The sequence below is a fragment of the Parasteatoda tepidariorum genome, chromosome 1 (genome assembly GCF_982258835.1).
Source record: "Parasteatoda tepidariorum strain Cologne lab strain chromosome 1, Ptep-v5.0, whole genome shotgun sequence".
NCBI classification, from domain to species: domain Eukaryota; kingdom Metazoa; phylum Arthropoda; class Arachnida; order Araneae; family Theridiidae; genus Parasteatoda; species Parasteatoda tepidariorum.
The window spans coordinates 32831985-32854958 of NC_141755.1; the positions used below are offsets into that span (position 1 = coordinate 32831985).

The following is a 22974-nucleotide window of genomic DNA, read 5'->3' on the forward strand; positions in this document are numbered from 1 at the left end:
TTCAGCTCAAGGATAAAGTTGAAGGAAGTGTTAAACAAAACGGTAAAGAGAGTTATAAAATCAGGAAAATTCACAATATTTGCAGATTTTCGCACGAAGTTGATAAAATGTCACCAAAACTAATATAAATAGGGAAAAATTATTTTTTAATCAAAATAAGAGCATTCAAATATTTTTACTGTTAAAAAAATACGTAAATTATTGCGACAATCATAGTAATTTAATAAAAATTTGCTGAAAAATTTGTCAAGTTAAGAGTATTTATTCAATAAATTGTTAGGGGATTAATGTGAGATAAATAGTTAGATAAAGCAAACTCTATAACAAATTTTTACTATCAACCAGAAGCAAAAAAAAAAAGGTAAATAATTGTCAAATTTTTGATTTTTGTGTTGTTTTCGTCCGATAGATAGCTTTCGAAAAAACAGTTGATTAAAGAGAAAGACTAAAAGACTCGTAGATCATGAATTAAAATCATGTACAATTCCTAAGAACTTATTGAACAAATATGGAGTATTTATTCAATAAATTGTTAGGAGATTAATATAAGACAAATAGTTATATAAAGCAATTTCAATGACAAATTTTTACTATCAACCAGAAGCAAAAAAAAAATGCAAATAATTGTAAAATTTTAGATTTTTGTGCTGTTTTCGTCCGATAGATAGCTTTCGAAAAAAAGGTTGATTAAAGAGAAAGAGTGAAAGACTCGTAAATCACGAATTAAAAACATGTACAATTTTCTGACATTTAATCCAGGAAAATAAATGAACGAAAGCGCTTGTAGCATATTTTGCAAAATATACAACTGTAATAAAAAATTAGCATTTACATTTTTAGAACTTGTATATATGTTAAAAATTAGATACAATTCTGTTAAAAGTTTGCAACAGTTTTTAATTTATAACACGATTATTTATTTGTTATTATAAAAATTATATGATTATAATTATAAAATCAAAATACTAGTAGGAAATAGTAACAATAATAATAATATTTCAGGAAATGGGGACAATAAAACTAATAATTATTAACGAAATGGGAACTATGATGATAAGTTTTCTGAATATTGCAGTTATAATAATAATATTTAATGGGGTGGAAGCAATATTAATAATATTTGTGTAAATGACAGCAATAATAATTATTTTCTTGTTATCTTTTAATTTGTAACAGTTTTGGCAAACCAAAAACTCGTTTAATTGAGATAAATAGACAAAATCGCATATTTAGTCTCCATTTTTTCTTTTTTAGGCAACGGGAGCTGGTTGGTGCATTTATATTCTAAAATATATAGAATTTGCTGATACGGTAAGTTCATTGCTTAATTTACTGTTGTTATTGACTTCGTATTCACAATAACAAATATTTTGTAATAAAAAATATATTCAAATTGTGTATGAAACTCAAACTTGAGAAAAGATAAAAGCGGAAATTTTTTTTGCTTTAATAAATTCCTAGTTAATTTAACGGAATCAATTTAAGTAAATATCATAGTAAATTTATAAAATTTAGTGTGCAATTAATCGTCGATGCAATTGGTTGTTTGCAAGTGACGTCATCTTAGGTAAATCTTGGCATTCGTCGATTAATTAGCTAATTAGTAAAGACACACATACATGATGTCGTTTACAGGCAGCCAATGAATCTGATTTCAATCACGTGGTTGGGCCTGATCAGGTATTCTTCTTCTCGAGTTGCAGGCATCTAATTGGTTAAGTACTAATTGGATGGAAATATGTATTTTTAAAAAATATCAAATCCATATTTTTCGTTATGCCTACAGATTCTTCACAATTATATATACAGGGTGTCTATAAAAGAACTCCGGGGTTTTAAAAATTCATATCTCACTAACTATAAAAGATAGCAAAATTTAGTCGATTTCTCTGAAAAGAGTAGCTCAAAAAGTTTTACTCATACTAATTGGGAATGTTTGTATCAACTGTTGGCGGCGCTGCAGGGCGTTGACCTTGAAATGGCGTCGCGAAATTTGAAATGATGGCGACTCCGCAACAAAAGGCTCAATGTGTTATTTGGCTCATAGTAACGAAGTCTTTAGTTACCGTACAAAGTGCAGAGAAAATTCGTGATGTTCAACATCTCAGGGAACGAATAGTCAATTGTGTGGCAACCGTCCCCCCACACATGTTCTCCAGGACATGGGAAGAGGTAGAATACCGTTTAGACGTCTGCCGCGCCACTAACGGGGCTCATATAGAACTTTACTAAGTGTTAAAAAAAACTTGAAAATGTAAGCTTTTTAGTCATGTATAAAACATGTATGTATGTTTTTTGTTTCATTAAAATATTTTGCCTCAAAACCCCGGAGTTCTTTTATAGAATGATCGAAATCGGTAGCTTCTGACTTCCACCAGTGAATGTTGACAAACACATAGTCGCTTCTGAAAATATCCAAAATATATACTAGTTCTAGTTTAGTACTACTGTCCGGTATATATTTGCCCGGTATGCCCTTCTTCAATGTTTTTTTAAAGTTCAGTGCTACTGCCCGGTATACATTTGCACGATATGCCCGACATCAATGTTTTTTGATGATCAAGTGCCACTTCCCAGTATGCATTTAACCGGTTTTCCAGACACTGATGTTTCTTCTGATCTATTCTCAGCAGATATTAAAATATCGATTCAATATAATAATAATATCAACGAATAAATTAATATCGGATATAACAAATATTTCGGACATTCACCAAAGCGGCTATGTGATTGGTCATACACGGTAACATATTAGCATATATATATATATATATATATATATATATATATATATATATATATATATATATATATATATATATATATATATATATATATATATATATATATATATATTAAAACAAAACTCCTCTAGTTACGCTCATTTGCGCTTTTGTTTTCATATTTTGCAATCTGGCAATCTTGTTACGAAAATATTTCTTAAATCATTCTTGAAAAATTTCCCGTTCATGTAAGTACATCTGATTTCGCTGCTCGCTTTATAGTTTTTGTTTTATACTGTTTTTTCCTTTTCTTTTATTTGAATTTTTGTTTTTACGTGTTATTTTTACTTATTGCGTTCTATTTTATTTGTTGTAATTTTTGCAAAAAAATTTTTTTGAGTTCTCCTTACACTATTGTATTAATATATTTTGCTTTGGCTATATTGATACAATATCAGAAAGCACTCTTTTTTGCGGATACAATCGTGTGGACTGATGAAAAGGTTATTATCTTTTATTTTCCGGTTGTTTCAACAAAAAAAAAATCATCCTTTCCCCCCCCCTAGCTGTTTGTTATTTTTTTTCATTATTATTCCCCCCCTTTTTCTTCATATGCCTGTAATTTTCCTTTGTTTTATCTTCATTTTGAACTTTTATATATATATATATATATATATATATATATATATATATATATATATATATATATATATATATATATATATATATATATATACACATGGTCTATGTGTGAGTGCATACATATAACTTGATTTGCTTGACTTTAGATAGTAGTAATCTTATATTCATATGTACTGCATTACACTGTAAAAAGTGATAGATCAAATATCGGTTAAAAGAAAAAGCATTCAGGATCCGGTACTTTTTACATTAAGATCCATTTTCATTAAGATCCATTGTTATTGGAACTTTTTAGGAAACCAAAAATGTGATTTAACTTAATTTTTACAGTAATAATTATTGTAAAATCACTGAATCACTGTAATGAAATAAATATTACTGTAAAAATTGCTGCTTAATATTTTACGGTAAAAATTGATTTTAAGGTAAAACGGATTTTACAGATGATACACCTAAAGTGCTTTTGCTTTATACCGTAATTTGGTACCGAATTGTTTACAGTGTACTTGTGCTTTATATCTATAAATAACTTGCGTATAAATAATATTTTATGCATAATAATTAAATATGACTCCTTTTGGAATTTTTTATAGGTATTTTTTGTACTAAGAAAGAAAAACTATTTGATTACAAACTTGCACGTTATTCATCATTCATCTTTGCCAATTTTGTGCTGGATATTTCTGAGAACTGAAACAAGTAAGAGTTTCTACTATAGTTATTAACCGCATTTTAATGATTGATGTTTAAACTTGGGAAAACTAAGTCTTTCATATTCTTTGTAAAGTGCATGTAAAAACACTTAGTTTTCCAATTAGATGTGCAGTGCACCAAAAAGAAAAACGGACCACCCTGAATAAATTTTGATCTAATGATCGGATCTTCACGTTCTAGGACTCAATATTAATGGTTTGAGGGGGTGATCAGGAATATTCTAATTAATTAGTGCAGGCTAAAATATTTTAAGTTACGAAATCGGACATAAAAACGTACTTTCTCTAAATAAACATACCTTTTTTTGAATGGATTCGGATTTTTGACCCCCAAAATAAAGGGGTCGAATCATAATCTCGGACATATGATCCCCATAGTTTGGTAAAGAGAGCCGTAAAAAATTCAAACTCCTCAATGTTAATTTTATTTCTTGCTTATTTCGCCATATTTCGGGAACCTTTTAAGCGAATTAAAAAAGTTATATCTTTAAAATTCGATTTCTCAGTAACTATTCAACTAATTTCGCCCAAATTTTGTATTTTTCCATGAAAAATTAAGTACTTCAAAATGACGTAAAAAAATTGTATACCTTACAATAAAATGTTTTTCGACTATTATTAAATAAAATAATAAAAAATAATAATTTGTTTCTGAATAAACGAATTTTCTAGTTGCGTACAAAATTTTTTCAATTTGCTTTAGAAAATCTCGAGATATATCGAAATACGCAAAAAGTAAAATTAATAATAAGGGGTCCAAACTTTTGGATTGCTATCCTGATCAAACTATGGGTACCATATTTCCCAGATTGCGACTACCTCAATATTTTGGGGGTCAAAAATCTGAAGTCATCGAAAAAAGGTATGTTTATTCCGAGAAAGTACGTTTTTGTGTCTTATTACATAATTTAAAATATTAAAGCACTGGAAAAGTATGCATGCAGATTTTGTGTGAAAATTCGTTAAATTTAATTCTGTGTTAAAAAAAAACATTATTGTAAAACAACTTTGTGTTCATGACAGAAAATGAATGGATATTTTTTTGTTGTTGATATTTTTGAATTAAAACTTTCTTTATTATTGGCGTAGTTTGAACAAAATCTGAAAACTGGTTAACGTTCTTTTTATATATAAAAAATATCACGGTAGAGTTTTTCATACAAGGAGAAAGAAATTTTAAGAAAAGGAATTATATTTTTGCTCAAATCATAAGAAACTTTTGAATTTTTATTTTGTATTAGAAATATATTAAACTGAGCTATGAATAATGTTCTACTAGTGTTCTGAGTAGTTGCTATTTGTTGCGTATATCATTATTAAAATTATTTTAGTAATAAATAATTATAAGTACTGCATATATTTTAAGAACAACATGTATATTTGTATTATATATATTTTATGTATAATTACATGCGAAATAGTATCAGATATATTTAATGTAAAATAAGCCACAAACTAATAACTTCTGATCCAAAAATCTGATATTTAAGTACTAAAGTAATAATCTTAATGGTTCAAAACATTACTAATTAGTACTAGTACGCTAACCAATCAGTGGTTACTATTAATTTTAAGGAATCGGACACAAAAATTTAATTTCTGAAAAAAAATTTTTTTTTTAGACTTATTTGGCTTTTTGACAGTTAAAATATGGAAGGTCGTCACAATCTAGATAATATGGTTTCAATTATTTACAACTATTCCTACAAGAAAGCTGTCGAAAATTTAGGTCCCTTAATCTAATTATTTTTTGCGTATTTTATCACATCTAGGGCGCAGTTTAACCGAATTGGGAAGTTTTTTTTGCATAACTACAAAAATTCGTTTATCTAAAGATCATGAAAAAATATTTTTCAATAATTATTATTTTGTTTTAATAATATTTAATGATTGAATTTATATTTAATTTGATTATTCAAAAAAATTCCATTAAGATATAAACTTTTAAAACATTTTGTATAAGATTATATTATATAAATATTATTTTGCTAATACACTGGCTCACCAACAACCAAAAAATTAACTTTTATCACACAGCTTATAGAGCGCAACACTCAACCACAGACCAGCTCTTTTATCTTTGCCAGTCGATAATTGATTCTTTCCAACAAAAGCCATCAAGAAAAACAACTGCCATATTTCTAGACATGACCTCCGCGTTCGACCGTGTCTGGAGGCAGAGGCTCATTCAAATAGCACACAAAATTGGAATAAATGGAAATGCCCTGATTTGGATTGCGGAATTTTTAAGAGGCAGAGTAATTAGGGTTAAATTTAACGGTGTACTATCCAAAAGGAAATGACTCTGGGCTGGTGTACCACAGGGATTGGTATTGAGCCCCTTGCTTTTCCTTATTTTCGTCAATGATTTACATCCTCACATCTCTGAAGAAGCAAAAGTAGCATGCTACGCAGATGATATCGCCATCTGGCACAGCAGCGAGAGCATTCAGAAATCTGAAGCTGAGCTTAGCAAATCAATAAGAGGATTGGAAAAATGGTCAAGAGACCTTAAACTAGTCATTAATCCTAACAAGACTAAACTCAGCGTGTTCAGCACAGACAAAAAACACCGGCACACATTTTGTCCTAATATCACATTGTTTGACACCCCCATAGAAAAGATTTCTAACCCAAAGTACCTCGGTATAATACTTGACGAAGAGCTTCGTTTTCACCACCACATTCTAGAGTGCTCAAATAAAGCACTAAAAAAGCTCAACATCCTTAGGAGGCTTTGTGGCACAAAATGGGGTGCTGCGCCAAAAACACTGGAAACTACTTACACAACTCTTATAAGACCAATAATGGAATATGCCACACCTATATGGTCACACTCCTCCTCTACTTCAAGAGAGAGACTTGATAAAGTACAAGCAAAAGCTGCAAAAACAATGTCTGGTGCTGTCTCATCAACAAACAACTTAAGAATTCAAGAGGAATGCGGTTTGGTCCCTCTGGAAGAAAGGAGACAAATGTTAACTGTTAAATTTACAAATAATGCCCATAGTCTTGAGGAGGGGCACATTTCACATCGTACTATTATAAACTGGAATAAGAAATCTAGACTCAAAAGGTCATCTCCCCTTCTGTTTGAAAGGGCCATCAGAGAAAAAATTCACCTTAAACCCGAAGACTTTCTTATCAGAAACGAAACTCCCGCTATTGGAGTTGTTCCAGAGAATACGACAATCTGTCTAGAACTCATCGAGCCCTGCTCGAAAAAAGATCATGCGAATAAACTCAAGGAAATTGGGATGAAAACTATCGACTCTCTATCTGGCCTCAATCATGTCAGGGCTTTTACTGATGGATCTTCTGACTCCACTTTCACCAACGGAGGTGCGGGAGTGGTACTGCTCCTACCTGATGATCAAAAACGAGAGTTCGCAACTGGTGCTGGAAAAATCACATCTAATTTTACAGCAGAATTGATAGCCATTTCTACGGCTATCGAAACGTACATCAATCTTGAACCTTCGGAGCAGCTTAGTGGTATCACAATCTTCAGTGACTGCAGGTCTGCCTTACAGGCCCTCAGCAAAGGCACCTCAAGCCTTGTCCTGAATATCATAGAACAACTTTGACAACTTTAGCGTCTCCGGAAAAATTGCTTCTTGCAGTGGATTCCCGCCCATGTGAACCTAGAGTTCAATGAAATAGCTGATTCCTTGGCTAAAAATGCCAGAGATCTAAATCAAAATTCAATCCCAACCACGTTGGCAGATGCAAATGCTTTTGCAAAGTCAAGACTCTTCACCCCTTTAAAAATCAAAGCCCACGATCAAATAACTAATCTTGACATCGATAGGAAGACAGCCACTACTCTCATCAGACTAAGAACAAAACATCATAAAAACATGAAAATTTCTACAGATAAGACTAGAAAATATCAAAACTGTGGCAACTGTCTTAATGTGGAACTGACACCATATCATGTTTTTAACTGCCCTGCAGTCGCTGCAGGCCTTCACCTCTTAAACTACCTCACAGAAGAGGATTTGTATTCTTTTAATGCCATAGAAATAACAAAAACTATTCAAGCACACCATGAAATATGATTCAATAGAGGATACGACACCAACCAACCATTCTTTTGCTCACATTTTGAATTATAACTGGAAAAATTAAAAACAAGCGGTTGAAGAGTTCTTGAGTTACATTCGAGTTCTATTCAAAAAATCTTCGACCGATTTTTTTCAAACTTAAGGTATGAAAAATCATTAAAAGTTATGCAATTTAAAATTATGAAAGAATTTGTATACCTTTTAATTCAAAACATTATTTACCCTATTGTATAAAATTAATATATATTTATTAACACTATTTTTTGCATTTATTTATGTTTGGATAAAGGAATTTTATAATTTCATATAATATAGATTCGCTTAATAAAAGATCCCGAAATATTGCGAAATTCTCGTAAGTCCCAAACCTCTCAATGGTCTTCTGACTAAATTATTGCACTCTAAAAAATTCCAGATCAAATTACGGCATAAAGTACTACCACTTTGTGTGCATCATCTGTAAAATCCATTTTTACCTTAAAATATTACGTAATTTTTACAGTAATATTTATTTAGTTAGAGTGATTCAATGATTTTACGGTAAGTAATAATGTAAAAATTACGGTACTTTTTTTTGTTCCGTAACATATTTGTGTAAAAATGGATTTTACTGTAAAAAAAACCGGCAACCTGAATGTCACTACACTTTGCCGTTTTGACCCGGAATTTCTTACAGTGTGAATAAATATAGATGAATACTTGGGTAAAAAACTATTCGACAAGAATAAAATTTTAAAATTTAGAAATCTAAATTGGAAAAATTAGATCTCAGTTTGTTTTAGACATTCATATCACTACTAATAAGATGTGACATTTTTAAATCTTAATTTAATATATTAATTTTGTTCTTGAATTTTTCAGGTGGATTTCAATTTATTCCGGCTGTTATCAATGCTTTTGTGCACATTATAATGTATACGTATTATGGACTTGCAGCAATGGGGCCAAAATATCAAAAATATCTTTGGTGGAAACAGTATTTGACTAAAATTCAAATGGTACTTACTTATTTTAATTTATTTCTTAATAATTAAGAAATGAATGCTATAAAATTCGTTAATTTTTCTTTAAAGAATCTTAAAAGCAGTAACTGGTAGAGTTTTTTCTTTCGTTTCACAATATATTCTCAGTTGTACAGTGCACCAAAAAAAAAGGATCAATCTGAATAACTTTTGATCTTACAATCAGATCTTTACGTTCTAGGACACAATGTTAATGGTTCGAGATGGTGACGGTGATTTCAAATATGCCTATTAATTAGTGCAGACGGTATTTTAAGTTTCAAAATCGCACTAAATATCGGACTAAGACTTAATTATATGATCTTTCGATTTCGATTTACGAGGAACTATTCAACCGATGTAGCTAAATTTTTCTATTTTACCATGCAAAATTACAGGCTTTAAAACTGTAAAAATTGAATGCCTTACACTTCAAAATATTTTCGTCGATTATTACATAAAATAATAAAAACAAATAAATATTCGCTGTTTTTTTCGCATGGAATTATCTTCGGATAAACTAATTCTATAATTCTATGTGAAAATTTTTCAATTCACTTAAAAAGTTTTCGAGATATGGTGAAATACGCAAAAAATAAAATGGATGTAATGAGGTAAAACTTTTTGATCGCTCTTCTGACCAAAAAAAGGGGTGTGATAAATAATAAAAATAAAACTGAATAGTGAATTTAACCGAATTAATTATTTTTATGCCAAACTCCAAGGCATCACGATAAAATTAAGAAGTTTCCCCACATTTACCATATTTTATCACACATTATTTAACTATATTTTAAAAACTATTACTAAAGTGTTTCGGTAAAAACTATTGAGTCTCTTGGTGTTCCCATAGGGGTAAACACGATAGGTTTTATCATATTCTGGTAGTTTTGACCAATTTTTTTTTTTGTCTCAGGGTGTGTTTCAATTAACTTTTTTAAATTTTTTTCTTTCAGAATTTTTTAAATTAAGTTTTAGAAGCACTTCTTACAAATTAAAATAATTTAAGGTCGTTTGAAGAAGTATGGAAAACAATGTTTCGTTGTTTTATTTTAAATGTAAGCACTGAGCAGTTTCAATATTTTGCACACAAGGCTTTTTTTTGGCTTTACTGAGATTATTAATCTAGTTTTTATTTTTTGATTTCCCTAAAAATTTAATCATTCCTATATTTTGCAATATGTAATCCGTATTAATATTAAATATTAAATAATAATATAAAATAATAAATAAAAAATGATAAATATTAAATAACATTTTTTAACTCCCAAACTTTCAAAAGAAGCTGTAGCGCTGTTGGATGAAAAAGCAATTGAAAAATGAAGCTTGCAAATGCATAAAAGTGGAAAATGGTTAAGTATTAAAAAATGACAAATAAATTACTGTCGGTACAGAAGACACTGCCCGGTATACTTTACACTGTACCTGTACTGACCGTTGAGGTAAAGGGCTGCCTTTGTGGTACTTATTTCTCTCAATACGACTTGGGGATTTTATTTTCTTGAACAAAACAGTACCATGCTATTTTTATATTTCATGAATCTTGAATTAAACACTCAGTACAGCGTAGATGCTAAGGTTAGATGCTTAATGGAAGCTTAATAGGTTGAGAACTTTCAGTTCATAGACTATTAGTAAGACAAAACAAAGGCAAAGTAAAGCAATTTTAGACAAAGCAGTTTTTGAAATTTTGAAGATAAATAATAGTTTGAAAGTAAATGATAGTTTGAAAGAAAGAACAATGATACATTGAATTGTACTTAAAAATAATTCAAAACTTTGATTTCTATTATTTTAAAGGTTTTGTTAAATTATAGAAAATAGTTCTGTATAAATAAATCTTCAGTTGACTATTCGGTGTTTAAAAAATAGAACTATGCATTCTTATATATTGTTTTCTCATTTCAGTTGCAATTCATCGTGGTCTTAATTTTTGTATTGGTTATTATTCCTCTTACTGGCTGCAAAACATCTCAACATGCAATATACATCGATATATTTTTCGCCATCCTCTTCCTCGGCCTCTTCTACAATTTCTACACAAAAACCTACAGAAAACCTCTGCACACCAACGGCAAAGTTGAGATGAACGGAAATATTATTCACGCAAAGGAAAACGGCGGATCAAAGGATGCAATCAACAGAAATAAAATCAACGAAGATGAAATCAGCCAAAGCAAATGTGATCGAAGAAGAGTAGTGGAAAGCTCGAGTTCCTGAAAAATGAAATGAATGTTGTTTTGCGTCATTATGAAAATTTAGCCACAAACGATAGGGACCTTTTCATTTCGACCAAATATAATGAACTATGATTGATTTCATTCTGATGTGATTGTATGTGACTTTTTAATAGGAATATGTTAGAACTTATGATAAATGTGGCCCAAATATCACTCTCCAATCCAGCTGAGATTTGCTACACAATGAGACTATATATATATATATATATATATATATATATATATATATATATATATATATATATATATATATATATATATATATATATATATATATATATATATATATATATATATATATATATATATATATATATATATATATATATATATATATATATATATATATATATATATATATATATATATATATATATATATAGTTCAAAATGAAGAATAAAACAAAGAAAAATGATAGACACATGGAAAAAAAAGGGGAAAAAAACAGTTTAAAAAAAAAAGGGATGAAATTTTATTTAAAAAAACCGGAAAAAAAGGATATAATCTTTTCATCAGCCCACACGATTATATCCGCAAAACAGAGTGCTTTCTAATATTATATCAATAAAGCCAAAGCAAAATATATTAATACAATAGTGTGAGGAGCACTCAAAATTTTTTTAAATAAAAATTACAGCAAATAAAATATAACACAAAAAGTAAAAATAAATAAAAATAACATGTAAAAACATAAAATAAAAAAAAATAAAAAGAAAAAACAGTATAAAAATGGACTATAAAGCGAGTAGCGAAGTCAGATCAACTTGCATGGACGGGAAATTTTTTAAGAAACTATAAACTTTCTTCGTGTTTTCTAGTGTATATATATATATATATATATATATATATATACATATATATATATATATATATATATATATATATATATATATATATATACACATAAATGTTTTAAAGTTAAGTCAATCCGAAATTCTCTACCTTGCTATTTTTTGACATCTTTTAAGGCTAAAAGCAATTTATAGCTATTTTCTATAGTGATTTTTTTTAGCGGTTAATGACCATTACCCAGAAAAAATAATGTGCATAGTACACATTGGCTTTGGATTTAATCGATTAGAATCGATCAAATCCAGTTTTACCCAGAAAAAAATTTAAGCATTGCAGATTTCTCAGGCTTTAACCAACTACACTTGGTAATCCCGAATTTCAACCGGTTGAAAGTAGATTTGTCTTTCCTTCTTATTTTGTCTGTAGCGTATTAATTAAAATATGAAGAAGAAAAAATTATCGATTTCTCTTTAAATATGGAAAGAGAAATTATTCGAAAAGTAAGTTTGAATAATAAAAGAATTCGAAAATTTGATCAAATTTGAGAAAACTAAATCAGAGTCAAGAAATTAATTTCTTTAAAGAAGTAGCTAGATTATTATTATTTGTTTTCTGTTAATTGAAATTGTAATTTGTATTGTAAATAATATTTGGTGCGAGGCCCAAGAGCTAAGTGGTGTATTTTGCACTACTGACTCAAACCCGAGTTTCTATCCTTCGGACCGAACAAAATTAACTCAGCTTTTCATCCCTTCAGAGGATAAAAATCAAACATGCTTGTGGACAAAGCAAAGGACTGACTAATCAACCAGAACATCTGCTCCTGCTCCTCGAGGTTGATGAAACTCAGCCGGGCTTAGTAGACCATGGCTCTCCGTGGCCTGTCGCATCACTGAATTAGTTTAACATTTGAAACACAAAGTTTTCTTTTCAAAATTAGCTTCCTTTTTATAAATACAAACTAGAAAAATGATTGTAAAAGTGTGTCCGTATTATTATGTTAAAAATGTTTTCTTTCTTTCTTTCTCACTTATCAAAATAATAGTAAGTTTTAAATCAATAAGTTTCAAGCTAAAAATTGATTTATAACAATAATTTATTATTTGAGAAAAGTTTGAAATTTAATTTATCATAGCCTTAATAGGAAGCAGCTAAAGGGAATTTAATTTATAATGAAAGCAGCTTTTTTCAGCCTAAAAACCTATTTATAGACCTATAAAACTATAGAAAATTTCAGCCTGATTGGCGAATGATACTTTGGTTGCCTGTATGTAAAATTTCCTACTTTTCTGTTAAATGTGTTTTTCAATGAAAAAAATCTTTTAATAGAATTTAAATTTTATATAAATGTAATGTTGCACAATGGATGGTGTTTTTAATACAAAAATAAGCGCAAATGAATGCTTTTTTAATGCTTATCGCAGTTTTAGATTGATAACAATTTTGAGATTTTTCGAGCTCAGCCATTTACGAAACAAACCAAAAGTAATAAAAAAAGAAGCTTAACATTTAAAATTGAACAAAAATTTTATTCAAAAATTTCAGATGAACGTTATCATTAGTTCTAAGTTCATTTTAAGTGCATGTTCGCGGATGTTCGCATTCTGAGTGCAGCATCCGCGAAACCCATTTTACCATAAAATTTGATACCGTAGTTTTTTTCTAGTAATATTTATTTTATTATAGTGATTCGGTTAATATTAATATTACTGTAAAAATTACGGTATATCAGATTTTTGTTCTATGCAATTTTGCTGCAATATTGGATTCTACAGTAAAAAGTATTGGTACTCGGGGTACCAATACTTTTTTTACCTCAATTTTATCTCGAACTTTTTACAGTGCATAGATACGGATTAACAATTGGATAGTTTTTTTATCGACTTAGAATTTCAAGAGCATTTTCTTGAACGAAAATGTCTATGAAATTTTGTGATTTTTTTTTTCACTTTTTAAGAGAAATTTTTTGCGCAAATAGTTTATTATAAACATTCATTAATAACTATTCAAAATATATTGTCGGCTGCGTTGCATAAGTAGCTGTTTTATCAATATGTAGAAATTTAATATATAGCTATTTTAATTATCATATGTCTTAAAATTACCATAAAATCATTAAATGTGTATTATTTTTAAAAATAGTCGTTTAACTTCAGAAAATATATCAATGACGAGTTCATAATTCATTCCATTGACGAGTTCATAGTTCATAGTTCATAATTCAATGACGAGACAATTCATAGAAACCTATACTTAACGAAACTCATACTTTTAAATATAAAATTGACTAACTATTCACAGGAATTTATATTTAAAGAAACTCACCCTGTTGGATATAAAATTGACTAACTATTCATAGGAATTTATACTGAAAGGAACTCATCCTTTTGAATATAAAATTGACTGACTATGCATAGGAATCTATACAGAGAAACTCATCCTTTTGAATATAAAATCGATTAATTTTTCATACTTAAAAAAATCATCTTTTTCAGTGAATATAAGTTTGAATATAAATTTGACAGTTTTAAGTTTCAAAACAAGCTATGTAGGTGTTTAGAAAATATTGCTGCTTTCTTTTGTACCCCATTCTTTTTTTAATGAATAAAGTAAACTGTCAAAAATTTGTAACGCATTCATAAAATGTATTGAGGATAAAATAAAGCTTAGAATTGCTTTTAAATAAGATTAATCAGTTTCTTCTTGAGCATTTTATCAACTTTAAAAAAAACTTAAAACGCTATCTACGTGAATGCATGAAGTACATTATCCTTGGCTTTGAATATACTTAATTATTTACATCATACTTTTATTTAGTTCGTACAAAAGGGGTGTAGCGTTTTATACTGCATCTAATTTCCTTTTTTCCCCTTCATCTTTTTAATTAAAAAAACTATTTTTTTAATCTATTTACATGTTTGTATTGTGTATTCTGCATTCCTATGTGCATTTTTACATTATTATTATTATTTTTATTTTTTGATTTCGGGTGTGCATATATTTTTATTATTTCATGTTCTTGTCTGCAAAAATTAAAAAAAAATAGCAGTTTCGTACTAAAATATGTTTTTTCCAATGGGTATTTACGACGTTTGTAATCAAAATTTATTTTATAATTAAAAGCCTTAGTTAAGGATTCTATCTAAATTTGTACCTGTATTTGTAAACCTGAAACAGTTGCCTTAACTAAATATTGAATGTTAAAGTTTCTTTAAATGATTTTATTTTTATAAATATTTTTGTCAGTTATTTATACAAAGAAAAGTGTCCTTTATATTTCAGATTTATTTAAAATGTAGATTGTTTTTTCTCTCTGTTATTACATGATATATGATGAGTATGTATTCTTTTTGTTTTTTATCCAAATAAAAAGAAAACTCTTGTGTAAACAAACATTTTGAAACCACATGTTTATTCTTACGGAATTATATTATTAATTGAATGGCTATTATAATATAATGACAAACGAAAATCTTGACAAGTCAGACAAAAATCATAAAATACCACAGTTTATCTATACTTTCACACATAATCATCTTAATCGTAAATAAACACAATTGAGATAAATGTTTAGGAGAGGGAAAAAAAAACACAAACATACATTGTAAAAAATTTTGCTGTTCCGTTTTTGGTGTTGAGGGAAACTAAAATTTTTCAGTTCAGATAATCGCATTTTTTATTTTGTTTTTCACTACAATAGTTTTATTCATTCATATAAAACACATATTTTCATGCTCATTAGAATCAACTGAGGGCAACAGCTTTTTGTTTAAAAAGCAAGCACATTTTCGTTAACATATTCGCACTAATTCTTTCCAACAATTACTGTTTTGTCTATTTTTATACATATATTTTTGCACTAAAACTACAATTCTATTCTTAAAAATGCATTTAGTTTTCCTCAGTACAGAAAATCGTGAAAAATTTGTACACTCTAGATTTATAAAATTTATTATTTTGTAGATACAAAATTTGTATATCCCAGCAATAAAACAAATTTTGATGTTTTTTTACACCCACTTTTCACAACAATCAAATAATACAACTTCAAATTTTGATTGCATTTTTGTTTTATCCTCGATTAAATAGTAATTTGGAACAACCCCTCTTCCCCCCCAATTTATGTACTTCTTCGACAGACTCTTATGGTCATTGTGGTATATCCCGTTTTTAAAAACAATAGAATATTACTTATGCCTTGTAAAGTTTTTTTTAAATACTTTTATCATTTCTCTCAATTTATCTGAAATAACAAGATAAATAACTAAACATATAGGGAAAACAGTCTTTTGATATTTTAAAATAACAAGGTTAATATAGCTTGTTAAATTAAAGACGTGAAAATAAAATTTTAAGCAAAACAGAAAATAGTTTTTCTCTAGTTGTAGTATTTCAATTATTATAAATTAATTAGCAACATGGCTCGTTATTCAAATAAAGTATAAATTCAAGGTATGATAATAGCATGATGAGTTTAAGAAGGAAAGTGTAATTGTACAATATGTATCCAGCGTTAGAAGTATCTCTTTTTTTTTTAAATTTTCAAAATGCATCCTAATGAATGCTTAAAAAAATCCATGGGAATATTCATAGTTGAAGTGCGTATTTCAGGTAGTTTTATGTATTTATTTTTCTGATTTAGTCTGAAAATTAATGCATTTGGAAAATCACTGTAAAGAATTTTTCATGAACACTTTGAGGAATCAAAATGTATGCTTTTCTTTTAATGTAACTTAAACAGTGCTGATAATAATAAACTAGTAAAGAGTTAATTTCGTTTAAAGCTCATTGTATGAACAAATAAAACAATCTAAATACTTTTCAGAAAATTGCTAATTATACCATATATTATATATATATATATATATATATATATATATATATATATATATATATATATATATATATATATATATATATATATATATATATATATATATATATATATATATATATATATATATATATATATATATATATATATATATATATATATATATATATATATATATATATATAGAAAAAGAAATTGAAAAAAAAATTGGGAATTACAGATCACTTCATTTTTGCAAGTACAGACATTTTAAATGTAGCTCAAAGAAAATAAACAAAATGCCTGCATAAAATTGCATACAGCTTAATCAAAATTCTAAATATAATGTTGCTTAATTTTATTTATTAAAAAAATGCACAATTTAAAAACTTGTTACAACATTTTATAAAGATTTTTTAAGCAAAGATAATATAACAATATAATGAGGGAATGTGCACTAGAAATATGCTCAATTTTGTGAAAAACAACAAGCAGGGGAGGTTCTTGCTCTTCGGGGAATTCATTGTAAGGGGTGTGGAGAAAAATCAATCATTCATCACGCATGCGTAGATGCTTTTTAGATGTACTAAGAGAAAGTATTTTATCCCCTGTAAGTTAACTTTCCAGCAAGCGCCGCTGGTGTAGTGGTATCATGCAAGATTCCCATTCTTGTGACCCGGGTTCGATTCCCGGGCGGCGCAGATTTTCTTTTTGTTGTCTTTTATTTTCGTTGAAGAATAAATTAATAATATTGATATTTTTCTGAATTACTTAAGCTCTGTTTCTTTTTCTGCGCAAATTACGCTGTAATTTACGGTAGTATTACAACGCACAAAGTAGGTTTCACAGCGATAAATAACTTTAGTAATATGTTTCAAATAAATAAATGATTTAAAGAGAATTGCAGGTTATTAATATAATAAAATGGGAGGATATAAGTTTATAAAAAAATAATTTATATTTCATGTTTTGTGAAATAAATGTAAAAATTGCCTTTTGGAGTAAAATTTAAAATATCGTTAAAATATTTAACTTCACCGAGATATTTTTATTAATTTTTTATTAACGGAGAAAAAATGACTGAAAAATAATTTTAGCAATGTTTAGTTAAGTTAATTGATTCACTAAGTTAAATAATTATACTATAATTCTATAGTATCGTTTAAAGTTTAACTTCATAAATTGGTTTTTGTTTTTTCCCCATAACAGAAAAAAAAAAGACTCACGAGTATTTTTAGTTGTAGTTAATTATAGTTAATTAATTAAAGTAGTTAATTAATTAAACTGAATTGAAGTGAGTTTTAGTGAAAAATTTAAGTTATCAATGAAATATTTAATTTCCAAGAGTAAATTTTTGTTAAATGTCTCTAAAAGTCAGTAAAAATAAAAATAGCGAGGAAATGATAATTTTATATTGTTAAAATATTTAACTTTCTAAGATTGATCTTTCTTTTCCCTCCAAAGCATAATAATAATAAAAAACAGTTTTTTTATGAATAATAATGCCTGTAATATTTAGTTAGATTAATTTTATTTAACTGAATATTTTAATGAGGATTTTAAATTATCCCTCCAAAGCATAATAATAAAAAAAAGTTTTTGTATGAATAATAATGCCTGTAATATTTAATTAGATAAATTTTACTTAATTGAATATTTTAATGATGATTTTAAAATTTCGTTAAAATAATTTACTTGATATATTGATTTTTTTAATGATTTTTCTAGAAATAAGTTAAAATGAATTTAAAATTTCAACAATATTTACAACAAAAAAACGCTTATCATTTTTACTATTTTTCTTTCTTCTTAAGCATTTATGGGTATTTCGTGCCAAAATATTGTCTAAAGTTATAAATAGCGAAATTTTCATTTTATTTGTTTAGAATAAAGTTTTTTTAATGGACGATTTTAAATTATTTCTTTCCGTGAACTTAATTTTTTTAGATACCTGAAAAATTATCTTTATTTAACAATTGTATATCCTTAATTTTACGAAATGTCAGTGATTAAAGATATTTGTTTAATTTTACAAAAACTATAGTTAAATCTATAAAAAAGGAAACATATCGTATATGTGTACAGGAAAAAAAAAATAGAATTTCCTCATTTTTAATACGATGCTAGTTTTTAGCAATCTTTTTAAAAAATCTGTTAATTTACACATTTTTCTTCTAAGTTACTTAGAGTGTAGAATGCTACTTGTAAGTTACTTTGAATACAAAACAGTGTAGCTTTGTATTCATGATCTTTTAACCAGACCAGTTATGAACGGCTTTGAAATCATGAAGTTTAAAAAATGTTTTTAACTATGAACTATGCAGTTAACTGGATGGACTGATTGCCACCGGTTATTTTACCGTAATTTCAGAGAGAAAATTCTAGCAGTGTACATTGATTTTTTTAATTTTTCGTGTGTAAAATACTCTAGCTATCTATGTATGTCTTAAAAAAAATGAGAGCCTTTTTTTCATTCTATAACGAAAACCACAACCAATGATTCTAAAATCAATTTTTGAATGTCTTTAAAACTTCAAAAACAAACAAATATCGCTATTTGTTATTGCAGTAGTGGAAACTCTATTCCTTGCAATAATCCTATAGTAAACATTACTTCCTTGCTTTTGTAAATACTAATGTCAAAACCTGCTTTGAATCAAAGTGCTACAAAGTTTTCCTTTCTTTTATAAATATTTGAAGAGATATAAGAAGCAGTATAAGATAATAAGTATTTATCGATATAAGATACTTTACCTTATATCGATAGCTTAAGTGTACACTTTTAAAGAAATAATTTTGTTAGACAACTAATTAAACATTCAATATCAGATAAAAAAACATTTTATTTTTAACATTAAAAAATACATAAATAAAAGATTTATGAGAAGTGAAATAGTTATATTTTATAAATCATAATAAATCACAAATCATATCGAATGAAAACAAATGATGATTAGATAGAATGAAGTACATGATAAATGCCACATTGTTTATCTATTTGAAGCAATTTCTTTTTTTCCCTCCATAATTTGTTTTCGAATGCCCATTAAAGAATAGTCGAGTAAATGAAAATTTTCGTCGTCGAATTTTTCAAGGCTAAATAGCTTTGGTTGACTAAAGTGTGAATATTCTATCATCAATTTTATCATCGTATAACCGATATGGGGGGTAAAAAGGGAACCTGATATCTATCATTAAAAGTACTGTTTTTTAAGGTAGTACTGTTTTTCAAGGACGTGATGAGCTCTCACTGCAGTTGCTTTCAGCTAGGTCTGGGGATTATCTCGTAGTAGTTAGATAGTATTCTAGCTCAAGAAAATAGTCAATAACAAAAGAAATTAATTTATTAAGTCTGTTCTCAAAAAATGTATTCCACTCTCTCAAGGTATCGGTTTAATGTTGAAGCATAATATCTGATGCCGCTTGAATCGGTACAAATTTTTGGCAACGTATAAGATTAAATATTGACAACCTTATAAGTACATATTAATTTAAATAATAACTTACGATCCAAATCCTAATAAACTTAACAGGATCAGAATTAAACCCTATTTTCCTGCAAATTTTATCTTACGATTGCGTAATCAAATTTAAGAAATGCGATAAGATGGTTCAAGTTAGTAACGTATTATCGTTGCAGCAAATATGAACACTATCCTGATTCATGCTGCTTTAAATGTTCTTAACAAAACTGTTGTTTACAATCCATTCAAGTCATAATTATACTTTAGTATAGCTGAGCGCACATTTACTTTACCATTCTAAAGATACTAATTAGTAAAAGTACCAGCATTCAGAAAGCCGGTACTTTTTAACGTAAATTCCATTTTCACCGAAACATGTTACGGAACAAAAAATCTGATAAACCGTAATTTTTACAGTAATAATTACAATAATATCAATGAATTACTATAATTAAATAATTGTAAAAGTACGGTATAATATTTTACGATAAAAATGGATTCAACTGAGGATGCATCCAAAGTACCGGTATTTTATGCCGTAATTTAATCCGAACTTTTTTACAGTGTGCATTTGTGGGAAGGACATTAAGAAAGGAAATGCTAAAAGCATAAAAAGCATATTACCTAAAAAACTAACTTTTCCAATTGTTGATTGATGCAACTCTCAATTTCTCTTATTACAAACAACGAATTATTTCGTATCATGAATACCAAATTGAGTCAGTTTGAATTCTGAAACTATAATAATCATTATTTTAATTATTAAATTATTAGATTAAATTATCAACAGCACAGGATCAAATTATACTGTTAAATTGAATGAAGTTAGTATAGTCAATTAGTTAAGTAATGATATTTTTAACCCGTAATGTATTATAAAAGAAAAACTACTAAAATGTGAATTCTTTTAGATTAATTTTACTCTCGTTTTATTTAAGATAAAAAAGGAAGGTGATGATGAAAGATAATTGTAGACTACTATGTTGTATGAGCGTTCTTTTTTTCTATTTTATTTCATGGTGATGAAATATAGTGATGAATTACATTCAAGCTGCTTTTTCCTTCTTGACAAATGTTTGTGTGTAGAAATTATAAAAGAGCATGAAGAACATGATAGCTCCTAAGAAGTCGATGACCATGCTTTGTTTCATTATAGTACATCCAGTAAGGGGGGCAATGACAATCACAAAGAGTAGAATAAATACGAACTGGACCTGAAAAAACAGAAAAATAAACACTGAATCAAAAACGTTTGGGGCAAGTCGGCGTAAAAAATTAATTTCTAACTGTTATTTTAATTTTCGTCTATTCTTCACCAAATTAAGAAATTTATAATCACATTTTTGTTTTGGATTTTATAGAGATTTTTGTATGGATGGTGTTTTCTACACTAGGGAACGCTGCAAGCTCGGTATAGCCTAAATTTCCGGGTTACTGTTTCCGTTGTATTTTAAAGCCATTTGGCATCATTGTGTTTTGAGATTCTTGCAAACAATGTATTTGATTACTTATTACTTGTCTTTACAATGCTAACAATACTGGTGTTTACAATGCTAAAAGTGTTAACACTAACGTAAGATGGTGCACAGCTTGCAACAAGAACAAACAGTAATAAACAAATGGAAAGAGGCCATATCAAGACTGCCAAAAAAGCGAGTTATTCAAAATCTAGCAACCATGTAACCTTTTTTAACAATATATCTCTAAAAAACTAAAACAAATTTTCACTTCAAACTCACCAGAATAACATATTAACGTTAATATCTTATGAAATATGGCAGATTTGAGATCAGAAATTACCTAATTTATTTTTTTCATTAAAAACAAAATTATCCGTTTGAAAACATCGCCTATCAGAATAACATGTAGTAAGCAGCTGCAAACTTTTAACCGGAACTAGAGTAGGTGCCGAGCTCGAGATTGTGATTGTTAATTAAACTTTCATAATAAGATTTATAAACATGAATATCTCCATAAAAATTAAAAATGTACCGAAATAAAAGGAGAAAAAAAAACACTCTCCTAAAAGCTTGAGATAAAAAACATTGTGGAGTTTTTTTATTTACAAATAAAAGGAGGAAGATCATGGGATCTTTTTTTAAAATTACAAGTAAGAGGCAAAAAATATAGGAAAGTGCTGCTCACATTTTAGTATCCTAAGCTGATCAAGTTAATATAAAAAATACATTTCTCCTTCAAATTTGAAAACGTTTAAAAAAGTACATCTAAACTCAACATTAGCGTAATTCTGCAGCAATTAAAATCCTTTTGGGGGAGTTTGAAAATTCAATGTTATTGGCAAGAGATAAGTTTAAAATTCTAAAAAAAATTAACGTTGTCGTTATTGTTTAATAAATTAAAGATCGAAGCTAATTATTTTTCAAAGAAAGCCGTATATTCTGTTATTCTAAATTAGTTTTCAGATTCATTAATTTCTTTAAATTTGCAAATTGTTATTCACCCATGCATGAATTTTCAAGCGGATTTTATTTCATTTTTTAATGTTTTTTACGCATGTT

General features: G+C 27.9%; 2 protein-coding genes and 1 non-coding gene across 7 annotated transcripts in view; 2 read left to right on the forward strand and 1 right to left on the reverse strand.

The window, feature by feature from the left end:
- The window catches only part of LOC107441687 (very long chain fatty acid elongase 7), a 120456-nt gene extending 108831 nt beyond the window's left edge, over positions 1-11625 (forward strand). For 3 of the 4 annotated variants that reach the window (XM_043048016.3, XM_043048018.3, XM_043048017.3), the window contains 4 exons: positions 1255-1311; positions 3959-4064; positions 9007-9143; positions 11055-11501. In XM_043048016.3, coding sequence (XP_042903950.2) covers positions 1255-1311; positions 3959-4064; positions 9007-9143; positions 11055-11366 — 612 coding nt within the window. In that variant the 3' untranslated portion in view covers positions 11367-11501. Of the gene's footprint in view, positions 1-1254; positions 1312-3958; positions 4065-9006; positions 9144-11054 lie in introns of all 4 variants that reach the window. The other variant, XM_043048015.3, reaches the window with a different exon arrangement.
- Positions 11626-17621: 5996 nt separating this feature from the next.
- On the forward strand, positions 17622-17692 carry TRNAG-CCC (transfer RNA glycine (anticodon CCC)). Its single transcript has one exon. It is a non-coding gene; the product is annotated as a tRNA-Gly (tRNA).
- Positions 17693-19818: 2126 nt separating this feature from the next.
- LOC107441671 (very long chain fatty acid elongase 7) overlaps positions 19819-22974 on the reverse strand; it is a 33781-nt gene continuing 30625 nt past the window's right edge. For both annotated transcript variants that reach the window (XM_087161434.1, XM_087161441.1), the window contains exon 8: positions 19819-21669. In XM_087161434.1, the coding sequence (XP_087017560.1) occupies positions 21502-21669 (168 nt within the window). In that variant the 3' untranslated portion in view covers positions 19819-21501. The remainder of the gene's footprint in view (positions 21670-22974) is intronic.